The sequence below is a fragment of the Mastigoproctus giganteus genome, chromosome 7, assembly GCF_048544385.1.
Source record: "Mastigoproctus giganteus isolate SK-2022 chromosome 7, ASM4854438v1, whole genome shotgun sequence".
Classification (NCBI taxonomy): domain Eukaryota; kingdom Metazoa; phylum Arthropoda; class Arachnida; order Uropygi; family Thelyphonidae; genus Mastigoproctus; species Mastigoproctus giganteus.
In genome coordinates this window covers 144,464,505-144,486,258 of record NC_143581.1, presented here as the reverse complement: position 1 = coordinate 144,486,258, position 21,754 = coordinate 144,464,505, and the positions used below count along the sequence as shown (strand labels likewise).

Here is a 21,754-nt window from a genome sequence, read left to right as displayed (position 1 = left end):
AGGTTATGTTATTTAAGTAAATACATCTTGTGAATACAATATTATAGGTTTGACAATATGGTCTCTTCAGTCACAATCTCATGTGACAGCAACTCTCATGGTAGCAGAGATTTAAATGACAGTCAGCTGTGCAGAAATTACCAAAGGGCACTGTTGTGAAAACTTAAGGGGATTCATTAGGAGTAGTATAAAATTTACTTAATGGAGAGTGAGAGACATTTTTGGAGGAGTGAAGAAATGATAGAATTGATAGTGAAGAAAGAAGTTGTGTTATGGTTGTTTAAATGATGACATGACTACTGTACCAAAGTCATTGGTTCTGGATGATCCTCCTACATTTCAGAAAATAAGAAGCATATGGCTAATTTCATGAGTTGTTCCCAGGAGGGTCTTCAGTCTGGCATATCAGAGCATTATGGATTACTGGCATCTGATAATGAATTTTAGTTGTACTATAACTGATTATGCATGGTCTTTCCAAATGTTCTTTCCAAATGTGCAACAATGTTAAGGGATGATAATAAGGATTTGTGCAAGGTGCTTGATTGGTTGGAAAATAATAAAAATTTATCCAGAGAATTTGGGACCCAACTATGACCCTTAGAGAACAAGAAGAGATCCCTGGTGGCTCATTGGATGCAGTGGGAACCTTTAATAAATTAGTTTAAAAAAAAAAAAAAAAAAAAAAACTTCAGCCAGAATGAAGGAAAACTTGGAAGTCTCCATGTAGCAAATGCTAATTTCTATGAATTTATCAGAATTGTCTAATAAAGAAATGAATTAAAGTTTTATTTCTCAGCTTCAAATAGACTTCGTAGTGACTAAGGATGTTGTCCCATCTGATAGGCCTGATAGTTCCTTGTTGACTGACTATAGTATAATTATTATCCAGGCTAATGAATATTGTGCTTGTACTTTCACTCATGATATTAAGAAAGTCCTTCTGTTGGAAATGAAACCTAATCTTAATGATCTTAAAGTCAAGAATGTTCTTGAGGCCTGTAATAGGAAGGTTGTTCTTCAAGTGAACAGTCCTTAGAATGTTCGCTTAGTTTAGTCTAACAGCAGATTTAAAGAATAAAGTTTTCTAATTCAGTATTATGGGAGAGGATGAGATGTCTTAAGTTCAGCATGCTGATAGTATCCCTGGGCCGGGTCCAATCCATGTGCCTTGGACAGAAACAAGATGATACAGAGTATGCAACCATTCTGGCTAAGATTACATTTACTCAACGTAAGCAACATGACCCAACACTACATTACCATACCCATGCAACACCACACTGATTGGCCTCTGTTATGATATCTACACATCTTACGAAGCATGGTTTGTCATACAGTATGTTGTCTGGGACCACTTTAACATAATAAATAAATAAATAATGCCCTTTCGCTACATGCTCCACTCACCGTATTGAAATTCTGCATCTCCTGTGTCCAAGTGGTGCCATATTTTTAATATCCCTACAGTGTCCACATTTGATGACGTAACTAACCAATACTTCATGAAATTAATGAATGAAGTGTGTACACCAATATTAGATGTACATATTAGCATTGGTATACAAGCATGTATATATACACCTGTTTTAGCTCTTAGTAACCCTAACACAGCTCATTTGCTTGTCCCATTGTTGTTGTTTGTTTGGGAATTTTTTAGACACATCGGCATCTATGGCTATAGTGCATCATTGTCTCATGAGGACTCCTCCCAGCAAACCCTGTAATTCATAACACCTTGTTTTTCAGGCTGCTGTTAAACTGCTAGTGTGGAGTACAGTTTAGGTTCCCCCTCAACTGGCAGTTTTTTGATCTGCCTGAGACTACCTCAGTAGTATCACCAAATATATGCACTTCTTCTATTTAAATATAACCTATCCCTGTAAAAACAGCCTTTCCTGTTAAGAGACACAGACCATGAATTGAAAAATTCTACCCCACAAGACTTGCAGAGTCTCTCTGCAAAGCTCATTGGGTCAGATTTATTGACAATGATCATGTACTCCCTCCTGTCATGCCTGGGCTGAACTTTAGATACTTTCAAATTTAATTCTAACGTGTGGCTTTTTTGCAAATTTCCCTATATCAATTACCGTATTTCCCCATGTATAAGACGCACCTTTTTTTGAAAAATTTGGGGTCTAAAAACTGGGTGCATCTTATACAGTAGTTGTAGATTTTTTTTACTTGCATTTCCCACTTTTTCGTGCTTGTTGTCTTTGCGCTCATTGTTTAGCACTTGTTACTGGTATATTAGGTTACGTTTTGCCACGTTCTGCCCAGAAACGGCTCAGAAAAGATTTTCGTACAGTGCTAAATTCAAGTTAAAAGTGATACAGTTTGCAAAAATGAATGGAAATCGTGCTGCTGAACATAAGTTTGGTCCTCCTCCAACTGAGAAAACAATCAGAGACTGGCTACGGGAAGAAGAAGAAACCCTACTGAAAACGCCACGGCAGAAGAAGGCCATAAGAGGCAAGTCAGCAAAATGGCCTGATTTAGAGAGGAAATTGAAGATATGGATTGAGGAGCAAAGGGCAATTGGAATTCCTGTGTCCACAAAGATGGTTCAACATGAGGCAAGAAGAATTGCTGATGAAAAAGAAGTTACTGATTTCAAAGGAGGACACAATTGGTGCTTCAAGTTCATGAAATGGAATGGACTAAGCATGCGTACATGCACCAGACTTGCCTAAAAGCTATGAGCAGAAGGTCCTTGAATTTCATTGTTTTGTCATTCAATGTCAGAAGACACATCAGTTTGAGTTGGGACCAGTTGCAAATATGGACAAAGTCACCCTTCAATTTGATGTCCCAAGTAACAGAACTGATGATAAGAAGGGAGTGAAGACTGTAACTGTGAAGACAAGTGGTCGTGAAAAGAGCCATTATACAGTTGTTCTAGCTTGTTGTGCCAACGGAACCAAGCTGCCTCCTATGCTGATTTTCAAACGCAAAACAATGCCAAAAGAAGATATTCCTCGAGGAGTGATTGTCCACGTTCATGACAGGGGTTGGATGGATCAGGATGGGATGAAGATCTGGTTTGAGAAAGTTTGGAGCAGGAGACCAGGTGGGCTCTTACACAAACCTGCCGTATTGGTGCTTGATCAGTTGAGGGCACACATAACAAAAAATACAAAGAAGATTGCTGCAGAGCAAAAAACAAAACTTGCCATCATACCTGGAGGCTTGACATCCCAGCTCCAACCACTTGATGTCAGCATTAACAAACCCTTCAAAGCTGCCATGAGAGACGAATGGAACTAATGGATGAAGTCTTCTGGGGACAATTTGACACCAGCAGGAAGAGTGAAGAAACCAACTATAGGAGAAGTTTGTACCTGGGTGAAAAGATCCTGGGATAATATCAAGATTGAGTTCGTTGTCAAGTCATTTAAGAAGTGTGGCATTTCAAATGCCATAGATGGAACTGAGGACGAGGCAATATACGAAGACAGTGATTCGTCATCAGACACAGATGAGGACACGCTAATGGATGGGAGTTTTGACAGTGATGAGTTGTATGAATTTTATGATGAATAAAACTTGAATTCAATAGCTTTATGTAATACATTTTTTTTTTTTCAAATTTCGGGTCCCAAAATTAAGGTGCATCTTATACATGGGGAAATACGGTAAGTATATCCTCGTCACCTATTCTTAATATAGTTAGTACCATGTACAACAATATTCACATTTTGTGTCCTTAAAAGATAATTGTCCTACAACATCATTAACCTTTTCCCTGGAAGATATACCCTGATTTTAGTTCACCTATGCTTTTTTTTGCACAATATATTCCTGTTTCTGCAGTCATATACAATGCTTGCCATTTATTATGAACATGGATAAATGTTATCATTCATTTAATATTATCGCTTTTGTAAAGTCCTGATCAGGTGTATACTAACACAGAAAAAAAACAGTTAATTATAGTCAGCACTTTGGTTTATATTATCACTTTTTTTTTTTTTTACCTTATTGAAGTGTACACGTGGGCAGTGGAAGCAATCACATAACATCCAATTTGTTCTTGAACTCTGACACATGTGGTCAGTTACTCATTTTGCTTCATATAGTTCATATGGTTGTCAGTCATTATACTGTAAAAGAAATTACTGTATCTGTGCTCGCTCCTACCAATCTGACTGTTTTACAGTAGAGCATTAACCCTATTTTAATCTTTGAATTTTAAATTTTTTATTTGTTTTTAATGGTTTGCATGGATTTCCAGAAACATTATGACAGTTTCATTTTTGTTGATGGCTTTCTTTTTTTCTATTCTTACATTTTTGCTGTGGATAGTCAAATTAAAATATTTATACTGCTTGATTTTAGCTTTTTCTTTCTGTCCACTTCCACCTTTTTATATACATATTTCCTCTCTGCATCAATAAACAACACTGATCCTCTGAATTCTTGTTTCTTCAGTTATTGTTATCACTTTAGCTGAGTCTCAAAGTGATCACAATAAGCAGCATCCTCTATATATATATATATATATATATATATATACAGTGCTTTTTTTGGGACGGTACGGCATACCGGCACCTTTATTAACAGTGACGTGTGGCATTTGGATGCAGTGCACTTCGAAATTCGTAATATTCCGTAATTTTTTTCACATGTTTACCTACTATTCAAAGAAGCTTAAAATTATTTAACTAAATTTGCATTTTTTACTGTCTATTGTTAAGATATTTACTATATAAAACTGTATAACCATTTTTATAATTCTAAATTACTCAGTCGGACCTCTGTTTAACAAAGTCCTTTTATAGCGAATTATTTTGAATTCCTATTGTAAGTACATTTAAAATACTTTCCGTTGAGCAAAGAAATTTTTCATACAGCAAACGGAGAGAATTAACTCGGTACGCACTGTTCACATTTCTGGCCTTCAGGCAATTTGTGCTGCTACTCACATTAAGAGAGCTAAAGGGATTACCATTCTACAACGTAGTGGTACCTGGTAAAACCTATCCGACCACCTGTCCCACATACGGAGAAATCGCACTGGTCAACAGTGAGCAGATCAAGGGGTATATGTTGGACACCGCTGTGAATCAAATGTAAAATCCCCGTTTGAGAATTAAGAGAGAAGAGTGATTTAATTTTACTTTGACAAATAATCACGTTGTTTCGCGGAAGTGCGTTATCGACATTTTTCAGTAAATTTTCCCTATCTCTGTTTACATGGCCACAGTAACTCAATATCCGAATGACACTGACCTTTTGGACAGTTTCAAAAAAAAAAAAAAAAGACAGAAAGAAAAGAAAAATTCAAATTTAAGAACTAATGACAACATCGATGACGAGAGAAGGAAAATGAGGACAAAGAAGGCAATCCTTCAAAACATGAATTGTTGGCATTTGGTGAAAATGAAGTTAGGAAATTGTCAGTTAGGTTACAGTTAAATGAAAGAGATACAATTCGTGGATTTCGGAAATACCTAATTGAAAAGATGGTTTTGGAAGAATTGAAGCATTTGATGGATGCTCTGAGTATGATACCAATTTCATCAAGTGAATATGAACGAGGATTTTCACAAATGAAGCTGATCACTAGCCCAACAAGAGCTTCATTGATGACAAAAATAGTTTCTTCACTACTATTTCTTAAAATTGTAGGCCAGCCGCTGACCCACTTCGATCCAGCAAAATATGTCGATTCGTTGCTGCTTTAGAAACGTCATTCAGCAAGAGACACACAAAGAGGAAGAAAAGAAGTCTGCATAGGGTGTCGGATGAGAACTTAATAAAAATTTGGAATAGTCTATAAAAACTTTATTATGAAATTTTTTTACTTACGTTATTTATTTTTACTTATTATTTTTAGGGTCCGTAGTCTAACGAAAGACCCTTTTATAATGTCACTTGGTTGTCTGTCTGTCTGTCCGTCCGTCTATCACAGTATTGTATCTCTGGAACCACTCAACCTATTGACTCAAAATTTTGCATGGGTTTGTTCGTTATGTGGGCCAACATAATGGCATATTGATCGTTGTTGACAAAAATTTGTCAAGAAATGGAGGGGCAAAATGTGGGGGGGATAAAAATGTCAACAACCTATATACACTTTTGGAAAGAGCTCAACGAGTAGGTGTAAAATATAATTTTAAAATATTTTTAAATTAAAAACGGCGGCGCCAGACAGGAAAATGGGACTAATTTTTTTGTGTCCCCCCCCTATTTCCATCATTAAGGGAGCTAAAAATTTAAAATCACATTAGCTATCTCGGCCTTTTGGCTAAGATCAAAGTGTAGTAGCTATGCGTTATTCGATACTTATCAAAGGAAAACTATTCCGATTGAAATCTATCATTTACTTTTTGTGTTAAAATTTTAAAAAAAAAACAATATTTTTTTTACATTTCGATAGCGCACTTCTTTGTTCTGAGTAACTCTCCTTTTATCAAAGGAAAACTATTCCGATTGAAATCTATCATTTACTTTTTGTGTTAAAATTTTAAAAAAAAAACAATATTTTTTTTACATTTCGATAGCGCACTTCTTTGTTCTGAGTAACTCTCCTTTTGGTGACAAAAAGGTTGCTAAATAGTTAGCTAATAATTCTATAAAGATCATTTATAAATTTTGCGAAGAGAAGTATTTTTTAACAATTTTCAAAGCTGGAGTTGTCTCGGCAAGGGGGTACTCAGAGATCCAGTGTTGAGGAGGCAGTGGTTGGAGTACATGTTGGAGTACACAATAGGAGGGAGTACATGTTGAGAGCCTTGTCAATCAGTTCAGCCCTGGAGAGAATGTGCAAGGCTCATAGGATAGAATTTTTCTCAGCATGGTCTGTGCTCGTTGACAATAGACTGTTTTTACAGGGGTGGGATATACTTATATAGAAGGGATGCAAGAATATCTGCTGATGCTATTGAGGCAGTAATAGGTAGGTTGGAAAATTGCTAGCTTGGGAGGATACACAGACTAATAGATTAGTTAGAACTGCAGGCAGAGGTAACTGTGATTCTTGCACTGCTTCTATTGGAAAATGCAGCAACTTGGAAAGAAAGGTCGAGGATTTCAGGCCTTGCTATGGGTCATCACAGAACAAGTGAATACTTGGGCTGTGCAAGAATAACTAAGAGTAAGAACATGTGCATGTATACTTGCATGTACACTAATGTCAGGAGCTTGTAAATAAACGATGAATTTGAAGTAAGGATTAAGTTGTTAAATGTAGACATGTATAAGTATAGTGCAAAAGCATCAATAATACATAGCCAAATCTGAATTAACAGAATGTTAGCAAAACGGCATCATTTCAAGTTATATCTCATATTGTGAATACTTTCATGAGTTGCCATGATATTGCACTACTTCGAATAAGTTACGCTTCACCTGAGGAGAAGACTAATGTTACTTATTCTCAGATGGATACCACCACCCAGACAGCACCATTTCAGGGCATATTTTGTATATGTGTGGGATAATAACTCGACTATCCACTAGTCCCTATTAGACTTAGAAAAGCAAAAAGGTAGAGGGGAAAGTAATAGTAGGAGTGGAAGAGGAAAAGAAACGGTGTAGAAGAATGAAAGGGACAGTAACTCCTTCAACTCACACCACTCAAACAGGCAACACTTCCCCAGTGGAGAAGGCTGTTGTTACCTATTCTTGGAAACTCTGGACATCATCTGGCTCCCCCTTTTGCCGTTTCAAGGCTATTTGGCCCTTCTTCGTTGGGTGGGTAGGTACCTGATTGTTTCAGGGCTATTTTGTATATGTGTGGGATAATAACTCGACTATCCACTTGTCCCTATTAGACTTAGAAAAGCAAAAAGGTAGAGGGAAAGTAATAGTAGGAGTGGAAGAGGAAAAGAAACGGTGTAGAAGAATGAAAGGGACAGTAACTCCTTCAACTCACACCACTCAAAAACTCAAACTCTTCAAATAGGAAACGCTTCCCCAGTGGAGAAGGCTGTTGTTACCTATTCTTGGAAACTCCGGACATCATCCTGGTGCCGTTTCAGGGCTATTTGGCCCTTCTTCTTTGGGTGGGTGGGTACCCAAGTGATGCAATGATGGCAAAACAGTTATGAAGTATAACTCCACAATATGAGAGATGCCTGATGGTGTATGATGTGTTTAGACTATAAAGCGTTTTAGGGCTGAAGCCAAGCTGTGGAAAAGTCTAGATTATGTATAAGTATAGTGCAAAAGCATCAATAATACATAGCAAAATCTGAATTAACAGAATGTTAGCAAAACGGCATCATTTTAAGTTATATCTCATATTGTGAATACCTTCATGAGTTGCCATGCTATTGTACTACTTCGAATAAGTAACACTTCACCTGAGGAGAAGACTAATGTTACTTATTCTCAGATGGATACCACCAACTAGACGTCACCATTTCAGGGCTATTTGGCCCTTCTTCGGTGGGTGAGTAGGTACCCGAAGAAGGGCCAAATAGCCCTGAAAAGGTAAGGGCTAAATAGCCCTTACCCTTCATCTTCATTAATCTTCAGAGGACTTTCATTCTACATTCGGAAGGGTCATCCAATTAAATTTATGGTATTTAAATTGATCCAGAAGCATATCCAAAAACTGAAAAAACTCGTTTTCAAATTATGATTTCTCACTGGTGGGAACAATGGTCCTCTTTCTTCAAAGACAGAATCACTTATCAATTCTTTCCTATTGCTTCCATTTTTAGTATGGCAACTTTAAAATGGCTTGATGGCCAAGACAGACAAACGACAGTCGGAACCAGATTCCAAGAACCACAGTACTTGGTGAATTTTTAAATGTGGATCTAAATCCTTCAAATGCTTTTGCCTTTACAGATGGTCTTGTTATCACTGTGAGGACAAACAACCAAGTATTTGATAGTAGGTAGTGTGTATATATGGCCTCATATAGACACCACACAGTCAAGAATATCAGAAACTGTGCTGACTGGGTTCTAAATAAGAAAACACTTGGCCTAAGCTATAAAGTAGTATTTATTCTTTATTCCTGTCATCTCCTAAGAAGCCACATCTTTTATTTCTTGCAATTGCTGACCTATGAATAGCACTTTCAAGAAATAAAAGAAAAACTAGAAAGCATTCAGAGAGAGTCATCATACTGGCCATCACCAGAGCTTACCACACAGTTTAGTACCCCCCCCCCACAAGTCTTGACAGGAACTCTCCCATTGGATCTTTCCGATCCCAGTTGCTCTCCCTGTCTCTATACCAGTTCAATGGGAGGTTGGATATTCGTCTTTTGGCTCCTTGGGAGGTGCTTCTGTTCCTTAAATTAGGCCTTTAAAATTACTTCCCCCCCCCCTCCCACTCCTGGCAGTTGCCTCTAGTTCCATACTAACCTATGGTTATACTGGTTCGCCCTCTCCCCAGGACTGGGATCTCGAACTGCTGGCTGTCCACCAAAACCGAACTCTGAAGAAACAAACTTCCATTAGAGTAAATCCAGTTTTATACATACCCCTTCCTATTCTTATCTGTTCTTATGGCACCCCTGATGAGCCAGCTATGTTTCTGCTGGGCAGTATGTATGTATGTGTCTGCAGCTGGGGCTTTTGCTTGGGGTTGCCCTCACCCTAGGTGAAGCTCCATACTTTTAACCTTAATCTGGAAAAAAAAATAAAAAAATTAAAAAGAAGTGTCTCTCCCTTATTGCTATTCAGAGGGCTGTCACAAGTGAGAATCGAATGAATGTGAATGTGTCACTTGCATAGATGTATAAATGTTCGCTCTGAATACATGTCCAAAAAAAAAAAAAAAAAATGAAGGCCAGGTGTGTAAACCTTGTGATGGCCAGTGAATGTTATATGCAGTGTTAAAAAAAAAAAAAAAAAAAAAAATTGTGTGTGCCGAGCATGCTTTTTTTGGTTGGTTTTTAGGAGCATTAGCAACTAAGGCCATATTGCTCCGGGATATGCGGTGGTCATTCCTTGACCTTTCCGCATCCTCTGTATTTGGTGGTGATGGGCTTGAACCCCGGTCTAATCAAGAAACCGAGCATGCATAGCAGAAGTTAAGTGAAACTTCCGTAGACTAACATTTATCACTTGACCGTATGATTGCTGTATTGGCCATATGATTGCTACAGGTGACAAATCTGCATGAATGGGCGCCTCGGAGTATGAGACATTCTGTTACCAAATCTAGTTTCGACAAATGCTATGGCATTGGCTAATATGTAAAACCATTTGAATTCAGTGAAGCCTGAATCACTTTGTTCTTGAGGGCTCACGACAGCTGTTACAGGCCAACATTTGACTTACATCTTCATTTGGAAATGTTGTTTGAAGAAGAGCATGATCTCGAGCTGCTACAATCTTCACATCATTCTTGAACCAAAGCCAATCACTCACAGAACAGGCTGAACTGAAATCATTATCCAGGAATGTACGTTTAAACTGTGCATAGATGCTTTGGTGTTTCTTAAAATCCTGTTGCTACTCCAGCTGTGTATTATGCCTGCTGTGTGTTGAACGATTTGATGGAGTACTTTTGGCAGTCAGTTTTGGCTTCTTCACTTTATGTTTACAACTGAGCTTCTTCAAGGTCTCTTCATCGTTTTCATTTGCAGTGTCAACTTCCATGACTTCTTCCAAATTCACTTCTAACATTTCTGGGGAGATGTAAGGCTCTGAAGATGTGGATGGACCTTCTCCAGCTTCTTTGTTCAACTCTATCACACACTGTCATTTCTTCTCCTGTCAAAATAGCTTAGATCTCTCCTTTGTACTCTGTGGAGGTGGTTTCAGTGGTTGTATTGCACATATATATGCTCTGTATGCCTTACAACACTCACTTTAGTCTTTGACATGTTGAATTATAAATTTTTTTTGTCGAAATTTTTTATTAAAAACGGTGGAGAATGACAAAAGAAATAGCATGATGCAATCAGTAGGGATACTGATTGGGTCAAGTGTCGCTCTGTATGGTACAGAGTGGTACAATGGTGGGAGATGAATCATTTCGTGTCACATTTTCTTGGCGATTTTTGTCAATCTATGGGCGCACTGCACATGTACGTATGCTGTACACCTTACAACACTCATTACAGGGAACCCCTGCTTTACAATTGGTTCACTGCATGATCAGATCACTTTACGATGGACACTCCATAACAAAATACCATTCACTATACAATATGTAGTAAGTGCCGGTCATTGTGATCACGTTTACAAATTGAATTTTAATTCTGTTAACGGCGATTCTAATAAGCAAAAATAGGAGGAATATTATTCACAGACTATAAAAGATATAAAGCACAGATTTACACTTTATTACCTTATCAATTAAAAAGAAAGAAAGGCAACTACACCAGGTATTCCCAGGTGGTCACCTCCCAATTACTAACTGGGCCTAATGCTGCTTAGCGGTGATCGGACAAGAACAGTTTGTTTTTGTTTGACACCTGAATATGTGCAAATATATATACAGGGTGATTCACTACCAGTGCGACAAACTTGCAGGAGGTGTAGGGGGCACAAAGACGAATCGGAATCACATAGCATTGCAGGGTCCGAAATGCCTTCGTCATGCGGTAGAGGACGTTGAACAGGAGGTCGCGTGAACAGTGATCCCGCTGGAAGTCAGCATTTGCGAACTGGTTCCCGAGGCAGTAGGATGGACGAGTATTCAAACGTTGAACTGGCCGACATGCACCTCGCATATGGAGCTGCGGACTTTAATGGGCGCGCCGCTCTGCGCTTGTACCAGGAACATTTCCCGCACAATCGTGCTGCTCATCATACGATTTCCGCACGTGTGCACAGAAGGTTACGTGAGACTGGTTGTTTCACGAGAGGTACCATGAATCGAGAGCGAACGACGAGAACGTCAGACAATGAGGAGAATGTCCTACATCTTGCAGAAGGCAATCCGAGTACGAGTACTCGAGCGATAGGCCAACGATTGGGTATTTCCCAATCCACTGTATGGAGAATACTGTCAACGAACCAAATGAGTTCATACCATCTGCAACGCGTCCAATCATTGGAGCCCGCGGATTATCCACTCCGGAGGACTTTTGCTACTTGGTTTCTTCAACAGAAACGGTTCGCAAATGCTGACTTCCAACGGGATTGCTGTTCACGCGACCTCCCGTTCAACGTCCTCTACTGCATGACGAAGGCATTTCGGACCCTGCAATGCTATGTGATTCCAATTCGTCTTTATGTCCCCTACACCTCCTGCAAGTTTGTCGCACTGGTAGTGAATCACCCTGTATATATATACAGTATATATACAGGGTGATTCACCCTGTATATACAGTTTGCCCATTGATATGGCAGGTATATGATAGCTTGGCATGAGTGTGTTGTGACTTGCTGATGGACAGGAGCTCCTCCACTGCTCATGTCATGCTAACTCACTTTGTGGGCACAACATGGAATTTGGACACTTGCTCCAGATAGTCTGAGCAGTGTGAGGTTTATTCATTGATAGCCTGATAGCACCCACCCTACCCACATAGTCATAGGGCAGGGAACCCTGCCCTATGAATATTCCTATGACCCTCCATCCCACCGACTTTCACCTCGTGGATCTTCCACACAAAACACTTTATACTGCCCTTAACAGTCCCACCCCTGTGGAGGGTGAGTTTTCTGTACAGGGGTGCCCCTCTATCCCTTTAACTTCAATTTCCTTGTAAAAGTTTTGCTATCATCCACCTCCTTTGCCTTCACTTTTGCTTCACCAACTCATACTGCCGCTCCTTTCTAATAAAAACTCCCCCCCCCCTTTTTTTTTTTTTTTTTTTTTTGAGTCCTCCCTGTCAAGTTCAGGCAATTCCAGGATCTGCCCTACCAGAGAACCTCTCACCCTACAACCTGTCCCACATTCTCATGGTCATGGACATCAATTAGGGGACTGTGGTGTTCTGTAGGCCAAAAGGCCAGATGAACAACAGACCAGCATGACTCAACACCACATGATGCAAACAAAATGCAAATTTTTATTCGCCTTTACAGAGTTTTACTGTGTCAGAACAGTTAGGAGAAATCCCAGTGCTATAAGACCCTGAACTCTATACACTATACCAGTGGTTTTTGACATTTTTTTAATAATGGCACCCTTAAGTAATTTATTTTATTTTGTGGCACCCCTACTCAATTTTCTGCCTGTTAGATCAGATTCTCTCTCTGCATATATATATATATATATATATAATATTAAAAAAATATTATATGATAGTTATTATACTAATATAATTATAAACAAAATTGCAATTCATAATACAAATTATATATACTTATATAATAATTTTATTCTTTATATAGAGGTACTAAATAAACATCAATTATAGATCACACAAAATTAAAAAGATACCAATACCGTACAATGGTACCATATTTAAACACTTGATTTACGTAACTTTTCAGTGAGATATTTTTACTTGTTGTGATTCACAGATCTTTTTGATATTAGGTGGAATATTGGAGAAATATGCTTTCATTTCTTCCTCAAACGTTTGTAGTTTTTCCCTCTTGTTAGTTTTTATAGTGGTAAGCACAGAAAATCCCAATTCACATAGGTAAGATGTAGAAAACTTCTTCCAAATAGCCAAATATATCTTCAGTATACATGAGCAAGTTATCATCGGGCTTAATTCGATGCATAAGTCCTGGGGCACATGTTTGTGTCATATTGAGTCCCACTTGACAAGGGAGCACAAAAGGTTAACCATAATGTTGCAATATTGTATGTAATGAAACTGTTATCTTTTTTAATGTAGTTTTTTTTGTATTTTGGAATTTTAAATAGAATGATCAGTTGACATATGTAAATACTGTTAATATAATTGTGGTTTATGGAACACAATAATAAGGTTATACCTTTTTATAATGAAATAAATATATAAATTTAAAAAATATATATATATATGTAATTTAAACTCAAATTACGTAGCACTGCTGGAATGTTGTTCAGCACCCCAGTTGAATACCACTGCACTATACTATACCTAACCCATCCTTACAGCATAGCATTATATGTTTTACTGTCCTAATATAACACATACTGTGATTAAAACTACAGTGCCGTACCTCACTTCTGTAGTACTTGTAAAATAATACTATGTGATATGTAAGTGTAATAATAATACTATACTATTCACATTTACTATAGTAATATTTATGTACCATGTTAAATTTATAAAATAACTAATAATGTTAATTTTAGTTTGAGAATTATATTTGTGATTCTCAAACTAAAATTCTCAAACTGTATTGATTAATATCCCAAAATTGATACCTTCTTATTCTGATGTGCAAAAACTGTTGAATTACCAGTGAATAAAATAAAATACTCCTGAGTAATCAGAACAAAAGTAATAACTTGACAAATTTAAAACTGAAACATATAGAGATGACATATGTTCATATGAAAATAATGTGTTTCATTAATTTTATAAAATATCTTATATCAATTATTATACCTACAGAATTACATAAAAGTAAAAAATAATGAATTACACTTATTGCTGCTGACTAATACCATCTATATATTTTTTAATTTTTTAAAAGTTATGCCAATATAGTGTACACTTGAAGTGTGATAATAAAGTTCCCAGGCTGTGTATTGCAGTCACGTTTGATGAGTTTGAAAATAAACAGAAGTGGTATGTTGTACTTCAAACTTTCTCCAGCAGATAGCGGTACATATATTATCCAGTAGGCCGACAGGTTGCAAGTAACAACCAGTTTTGTTAGTAGTGTTAATGTTCCGTGTCACGATTTTGCAGTGGAGAAAAAAAACAAATATCAAATTAACCGAAATATGTGCAATGCTAAAAACTGTTTATGGTAATAAAACATTGTCATACCAGTGTGTTTGAATGGTATAAGCAGTTCAAAGACAGACATGAAATTTGCATCAATCAATCTCTCGAAATGAGGACAGAATTTCAAAAGTTTGAGAAATTGTGGAAAGCGATCGTCATTTGACCCTCAGAATCAGAGGCATAGCGAGGGGGAAAGTCCCCCCCCCGACACCGAGCTTCAGAGGTGCAAACTGAAGGACAAGTTCTTGTAGGTAAAGAAAATCATCTATAAAAGTAATATGCTAGTGGATTGACTTTAGGTTCATGCAACGCTCTTCCGAAACTCTTGCAATCATTCTGAATGTTTACATAGTATTCATTCTGAGAAGCTGAGCACATCAGGCACACCATTTTATCTTACTGCGAACTCTCATTCAGCAAGTTGAAAATGAATCAGTATTACCTTCGGGCATCACTAGGACAGAATCGGATTAGTAACTTAGCCCTTCTGAATATAGAAAGGGAAACATTTGAAAAGGTTGATTTTGATGATGTCATCAATAAGTTTACAGAAGTGAAGGCAAGAAAAATTAACTTACATTGAAAATATTTATGTAATGCATTAGAAGTATAGTAGAGCATCATTTATCCTTATTAACTGATGTGAGACCTCTTCCGGATAGCCAAATTTTCTGGATAATCGCATGTAAGGTAAGATAAATTTAATCTTACCTTACGATTAAATTAAATAATCAAGATTAATGATATTTAAAAAAATTATAAACCAATCTCAGAAAACAGAAACATCCATCCAGGCATTTTTATGATTTTTATACAAAACAGGAAAATTAGAAAGATTTTTAAATGCTCTTGGTTTTTTCAACTTTACCGATAAAAAGCATGGACAATCATTGTGACCCAGTGGCATTTGCACACATAGCAACTGTAACTCGCTCTTTTCTCATCTTAAAACCTGGTGCAGGATTTCTTTTAACGTTTAGGGTTTTTCTCGGGAATGCTTTCCATAATAAGCCCATCTTATCGACATTATAATTTGCTATAACTGAAGCAAACTTACTTTTAATTAAAGGACACTGCTGCTGATTCATCTGTAGAAAGTTTCTCACCTTGAATATCTAGTTCAGATATACTGTCTCAGTTAAAAGTTTTTCAGCCAACCTGTTCTTGCCTTAAAATCTTCATTACCTCTTAATTTTCGATTAAAATCCATTGCTTTTTCAAACAACATTGAGTCAGAGACTGGTTCAGCTAAACTTCGCTTCTGAAGAGACCACAAATAAAGTGCAATCTTTAAAGTGGCATTTTCAAATGATGTCGAAACCCAAAGATATTTTTAATTTCTTCGGGTTTCAACATCGTCTTTTTCCTTCTAGATCCTTCTTCGCTATATATAGTTGACACAAATTCTCTTATAGCATTAGAATTTTTCTTGATGTCTTAAATTGTTGAAGTCCCCAGATAAAACTCTTTGGCGAGATTTCCTAAATTTTCACCTTTTCTTTTTTTCTATTAATAATTTCCGTTTTTTGTTGCAATGTTAAAATTATGTGTTTTCATTTTGTTCACATTTTACCGTAAAAAATTAAGAAAAATGAATCGCACAGTATCGGGCCGATATTATTCTTACCATTATCATTACTATTATGTTTTACCATTATCACTAATACGTAAGTTGGAAGAAAAATGGGATGCTAGATGGTCAGCTTTATCCTTGGCCGAAGTGACAACAGAACCATCTGGTTTTGACAGAGGTCGGAGCTGAGATGGGCAAAAGTTGTGGCCAATAGCTTTGGCAAGAGACCAGAATGCTTGCCTACCATTAGGGCAAGAAGCAAGTTTTCTACTCTTAGCCTGTTCAAAATCTAGTTTGGACTGATTAATAACTGATTTACAATTATTGCGAGCTTTGGTGTAGGCAGAAAATGAAACTGAAGAATTGGAAACAAGCCAATTACCAAATACGGAGGATGCGGAGAGGTCAGGGAATGACCACTGCATATGCCTGGAACAATATGGCCTTAGTTGCTAATGCTCCTAAAAAAAACCAAATAACAAATAAAAAGCCAATTACGATATGCAACATTCTTCTCTTGAACAGCCTTAGCACATTTATTGGAAAACCAAGGTTTAGATAAAGGAAGAGATTTTAAAGTGGAGTGTGGAATAAAAGATTCCATTCCTACAAGAATAATTTCACTGACACGATCTGAGCAAACGTTGACATCAGAAGTGTTGAAACAGTAATCCAATGAAGGAAAAGAAGAAAAGAAGCCTCGCAGGTCATCCCATTTTGCATTCTTGAAATGCCAAACAACGTGAGGTTGGGAATAGCCATAAGATAAAGGCTACATTGGAGAAGAGACAATCACCAAGTTGTGATCTGAAGTGCGTAAAGGACCACTCACTTCGACCGTGTACTTGACGGGTTGTTTGTGAGAAAAAGATCAAGCGTGTTGGCTGTATGGTTAGTATTGTCCGGTATTCTTGTAGGTAAATGAACAATCTGTGCAAGGTCATTAGTAATTGCAAAAGCCTCAGCATCTCGACCAGCTGGGTCGGTGTGACTAGAAAACGGAAGCCAGCTGGAGTTGTGAACATTAAAATCGCCAAGGAAAATTACCTCACTGTTAGGAAAGTTGGACTGGAGAAAGTGAAGTTGCAAAGAGAGGAAGTCAAAGAGCTGCAAGTGATTAGTGGAGTTGGGAGAACGGTAGAGACAACAGATGAATTTGACACAATGAGGTAAGAGAGATTTTACTAAGACAATTCTAATTTCCTCGACTGTATTGTCACTGGAGATGAGTGTTGTAGTTTCAGTACAACCCAGAGACAAAGTATCAAAGCATGCAGTGGACTTCAAAATCATCATCAAGGCACAAAAAGTTTCATTTTCAAGTCCAGGATCAAGACTATGTTGATCATGTTTTTCAACAAATGGTGTGATTCAGAAGCAATTTGTACCTGAGGGAAGACAGTCATTGCTACAATCTGTGTACTCGTGCTTTTTGAAGCACGAGTAGCACATTTTGCACGGGTAGCACACTGTTGAAGCACATTTCCCAGGTGAGGCCACAATTTCGAGAAGAAGGCAGCTGGTTCTTGTTGCATGACAATGCCCCTGCCCATTCTGCGCTTGTTGTGAAAATGTTTCTGACAAAACATGGCATTGTACAGATCAACCATCCACTTTACTCTCCTGATCTAGCACAAGCAGACTTTCCAAAGCTGAAAACTGCCCTCAAAACTTTTATAGATTTCAGAATGTTGATGGCATAAAAACAAAATGTAACTGCTGAACTGAACATCATCTCATTGGATGCCTTTGCTGACTCTTTTCAGGAACTTTTAGATTGGTGTAATAAATGCATTCAATCATGTGGTGATTACTTTCAATAAAAAGAAAACCATTCTTGAGCTCCTTCACTTTGTGGTCTTTTTATTGCATAAGTCCAGGAACTTTATTGCTGCACCTCGTGCTGTTTTCAGATTTATCTCTAATAGAGTACTATATTTTATAATTCTGTATATCTAAACTTCAATAAGTTTAGAGATATATTTATAAAATTAGTAAAGATATCAAATAACAAAAAATTAATATATATATTTTTTTCCCTTTAAGGCATATCAGTACAGAAAAAGATTCCACTCTTTATGTTTGGAATGAATCTTCCAGTGACTTGAGTTCAAAAATTGGTTGGATACCTCACCATCAGAGAGCACTGTGGGAAAGTGGTACTTTAGCTATGAAAGCCCACGGATATACACCAAAAATTCAGATGTAAGCTTTATTTATTTATTATTTTTTTATGTACTCCATTCAATTAACAGAAACTTCTTTTTCTTTTTTTTTTTTTTTTTGTCCTCACCTTTTCTCATTATACTTTGTATATATATATATATAATGGGGCCAGCGTTTTTATTGTTTTGGCATGCAATTTTTACGGCTGGATGCCCTTCCTGACGCCAATCCTCACCCAGGCTGGGGATATGTGTGGTCATTCCCTGAATGACCACGCATATCTGCATCCTCCGTATTTGGTGGTCACTGGCTCGAACCCTGGGCTAATCAAGAAGCAGTGTGCTACGCACTACTGCTCCTGCCCACCTGGCTACAGAGGTGCCAATTAACAGAAACTTCTAAAGTTTGGAATTAGATTGTGGCAATATACATGGTTTTGGCCTACTGAAAACTATTCAGTTTTATTTACTATCTGATAAGATTACCAAAAACCACTGTCTTATTTTTTCCTTGCATGACAGAGTTTTCAAAAAAATATAGCATTGTATTTGAAAATGTGCCATAGTACTTCCAATAGAAATACCAAATATTTGACCAAATTGCATTTTCTAGTAATGAAAGTAGTGTTGTAGGTGTTTTAATTATTAATTTATCATTGATATGTATTATTATTGTTGTTATCAACCTCTTCTGATGGCTTTTACCCACCCTACAATAGGTACAGGTACCAGGTGCATGAGGTGATAGTTATGTCTGGTTACTATTATTGGGCGAGAAACTCCCTGACTATCCTATAGATGTTCAGGATCACAGCTTTCTGGAGTTCCATGTAAGTGTTCTCTGCAAGACATATTGTTGCTAGGTTATTATGAAGGCTCTTTGGCACCATGGAGGTGGTTGACACAGTGACTGGGATCTTCCTAATCTTTTCCTCATAGGTTTTCTGAAGCATCCTTCAGAAAACCTATGAGGTTTTCTGAAGCATTCAGTACCACTATGTTGATCAGGTAGGTAGTCATTAGATGAGGATTATATCTGATCTATTATACAGGATTGTCTTGTCCATTATTATGGTGCAATCCCAGTATAGTTTCTGAGATGTCTACTCTAACACTGCCAGTGAGTTGTACTTATAATATGGTACACTTTCTTGATCAACTGATATTTTTGTGCTATCTTCTATCCTGGCGACTTTGTCATGTCTATGGGTGATAATGCTGCATCCTGTGTTGATGTGTTGGATTGTTTTTGGGGCTAGGTGGCATCATCAATATATATTATCTGTTACTTGGTGTCCTTTGTGATGTAGTTCCTGGCATTGATTATCTGGTCTTGGATGGCAAGCATGAATCCTTCAGTCTTGGGGAAGATCCTCCCACTCATGAGCCATGCATTCAAAGCCATCTTACGTATTTAGTCTTGATGGAGATCATTGTAATGTAATGTAAGTCACCCATCTTTCTGTCTTTGATCCTGCCTGTGTGAGGGGATCTTCTTGTTTTGGTTGAGTGGCGTATGCAGTTTATCTGTCTTCCTTGTGACTTGATAGATTAGTGCTATATTTTTCTGGAAGTAATCCCTCAGTTGCTTTCTCTTGTTCACTGAGTTCTATCAAACCCCTCCCTCCTTCTCTCCAGGCTATGGTCAGTCTCTTGATAGCCAACTTCAGGTGGTTTTGGCGATTCTTGGTCATCATTATCCTGATCGATCTCATAATCTCCTTTCAGTGTTGGTCCAATCTATGATCCTGAAGAAGTACAAGGTGTGTCTATTAAATAACAAGGCTTCATGCTCAGCCACTACACACCAAGTGCCACCTGTGAAACAAAGGCACAGCAGCTGACCTTGAACCTCTGTTTAGTTGGCTGTTAAGTCACGTTCCAACATGCTCATTCACTTTGCAGTGAGACAGGTTTTCATTATATATCTGGTGATTTTGCATTTTGACAGAAAAGTGACAGACAAAAGAATCGAATTACGAAAAACCGCAGATTTTTAACAGAACTAAAAAAAACACCACCTGAAAGTTATGAGTTATGTCAGCTTTATGGGGAAGATACCATGTTGAGAGGTCATGTGTCTGAATGGCATAGAAGATTTTTATAAAGAAGAGAGAATGTGGAAGATGATAAACGACTGGGTAATGATCATCATTTAAGCATTAGAATGATTACATCAAAACTCAATATGGACAAAAAAACAGGCAAATTTTAATTGAAAATTTAGGAATGAGAAAAGTTTGTAAGATGGTACCAAAAATTTTGAATAAAGATGAAAAAATAAAAAAAAAAACTCCAAGTTTGTGAAGATGTTTTGAAAAAAATGAGGATCCAGGCTTCCTGAGTATTGTAATTACTTACAGCGAAAGTTGGCAGTTCCAGTACGAACCAGAAACTAAAAGACAGTCAGTGCAGTGGAAGACAAAACAGCCCACCAAACAAAAAAAAAAAAAAAAAGCAAGAATGTCAGAATCCAAAATGAAAACCGTGCTTCTTGTTTTCTTCAATATTAAAGTAATTATTATGACTGAATACATATCACCAAATCAGACTGTCAGTCAAACATATGCATCAAAGTTCTGACAAGGCATTATGAAAAAATTTGAAGGAAGAGACCTGAATTGTGGAAGGATGGTCGGATGGAGCATCATGATGATGCTTCAGCCCACAATGTGCACTCTGTTTACCAGTTTCTGGCCAAAAAACAAATCCCTGTGTATGAACATGCAACCTACTCACTAGACCTAACCCCTTTTGATTTTTTTTCTTCCCTAAACTGAAAAGTGTACTTAAGGAAACCCATTTTCAGTCCATTGAATAAAAACAATCATAAAAAAAACGACCAAAGTGTTAAAAGGGCTTACAGAAGATGACTTCCAGAAATGTTTCTATGCTTGGAACAAATGTATGGAACAGTGTCTTCAATCCCAAGGTAATTATTTTGAAGGGAATAACTTGTAAGGTACAAAATATTTCATTATATTTATTTTATTGCAACAGTCTCATTATTTAATAGCCACACCTCATATGTTAGTACTGGGACTGCAAAGGGGTTTATGGCTCTGACTATGTTTCTGCCATTCAGCTTTGATTTCAGCAGGCTTCTCATTCTCTGATGGTATTTCTCAATGAGGCAGTCCTTGATCTCCTCATGTTCGAGCTCTTGAGCCTGCATCATCCTCAAATATTTCTAGGTCTCTCCGTCTTTCATAGCTTTCATCTCTTCACCAGTGTTCAGCAGCACACGCTTCT

At 37.4% G+C, this 21,754-nt stretch overlaps 1 protein-coding gene across 3 annotated transcripts in view; it reads left to right on the top strand.

The window, feature by feature from the left end:
- The window catches only part of Cog1 (conserved oligomeric Golgi complex subunit 1), a 546,651-nt gene that overhangs the window by 325,121 nt on the left and 199,776 nt on the right, over positions 1-21,754 (top strand). For all 3 annotated transcript variants that reach the window (XM_090377929.1, XM_090377930.1, XM_090377928.1), the window contains one exon: positions 18,384-18,542. In XM_090377929.1, coding sequence (XP_090234055.1) covers positions 18,384-18,542 — 159 coding nt within the window. The remainder of the gene's footprint in view (positions 1-18,383; positions 18,543-21,754) is intronic.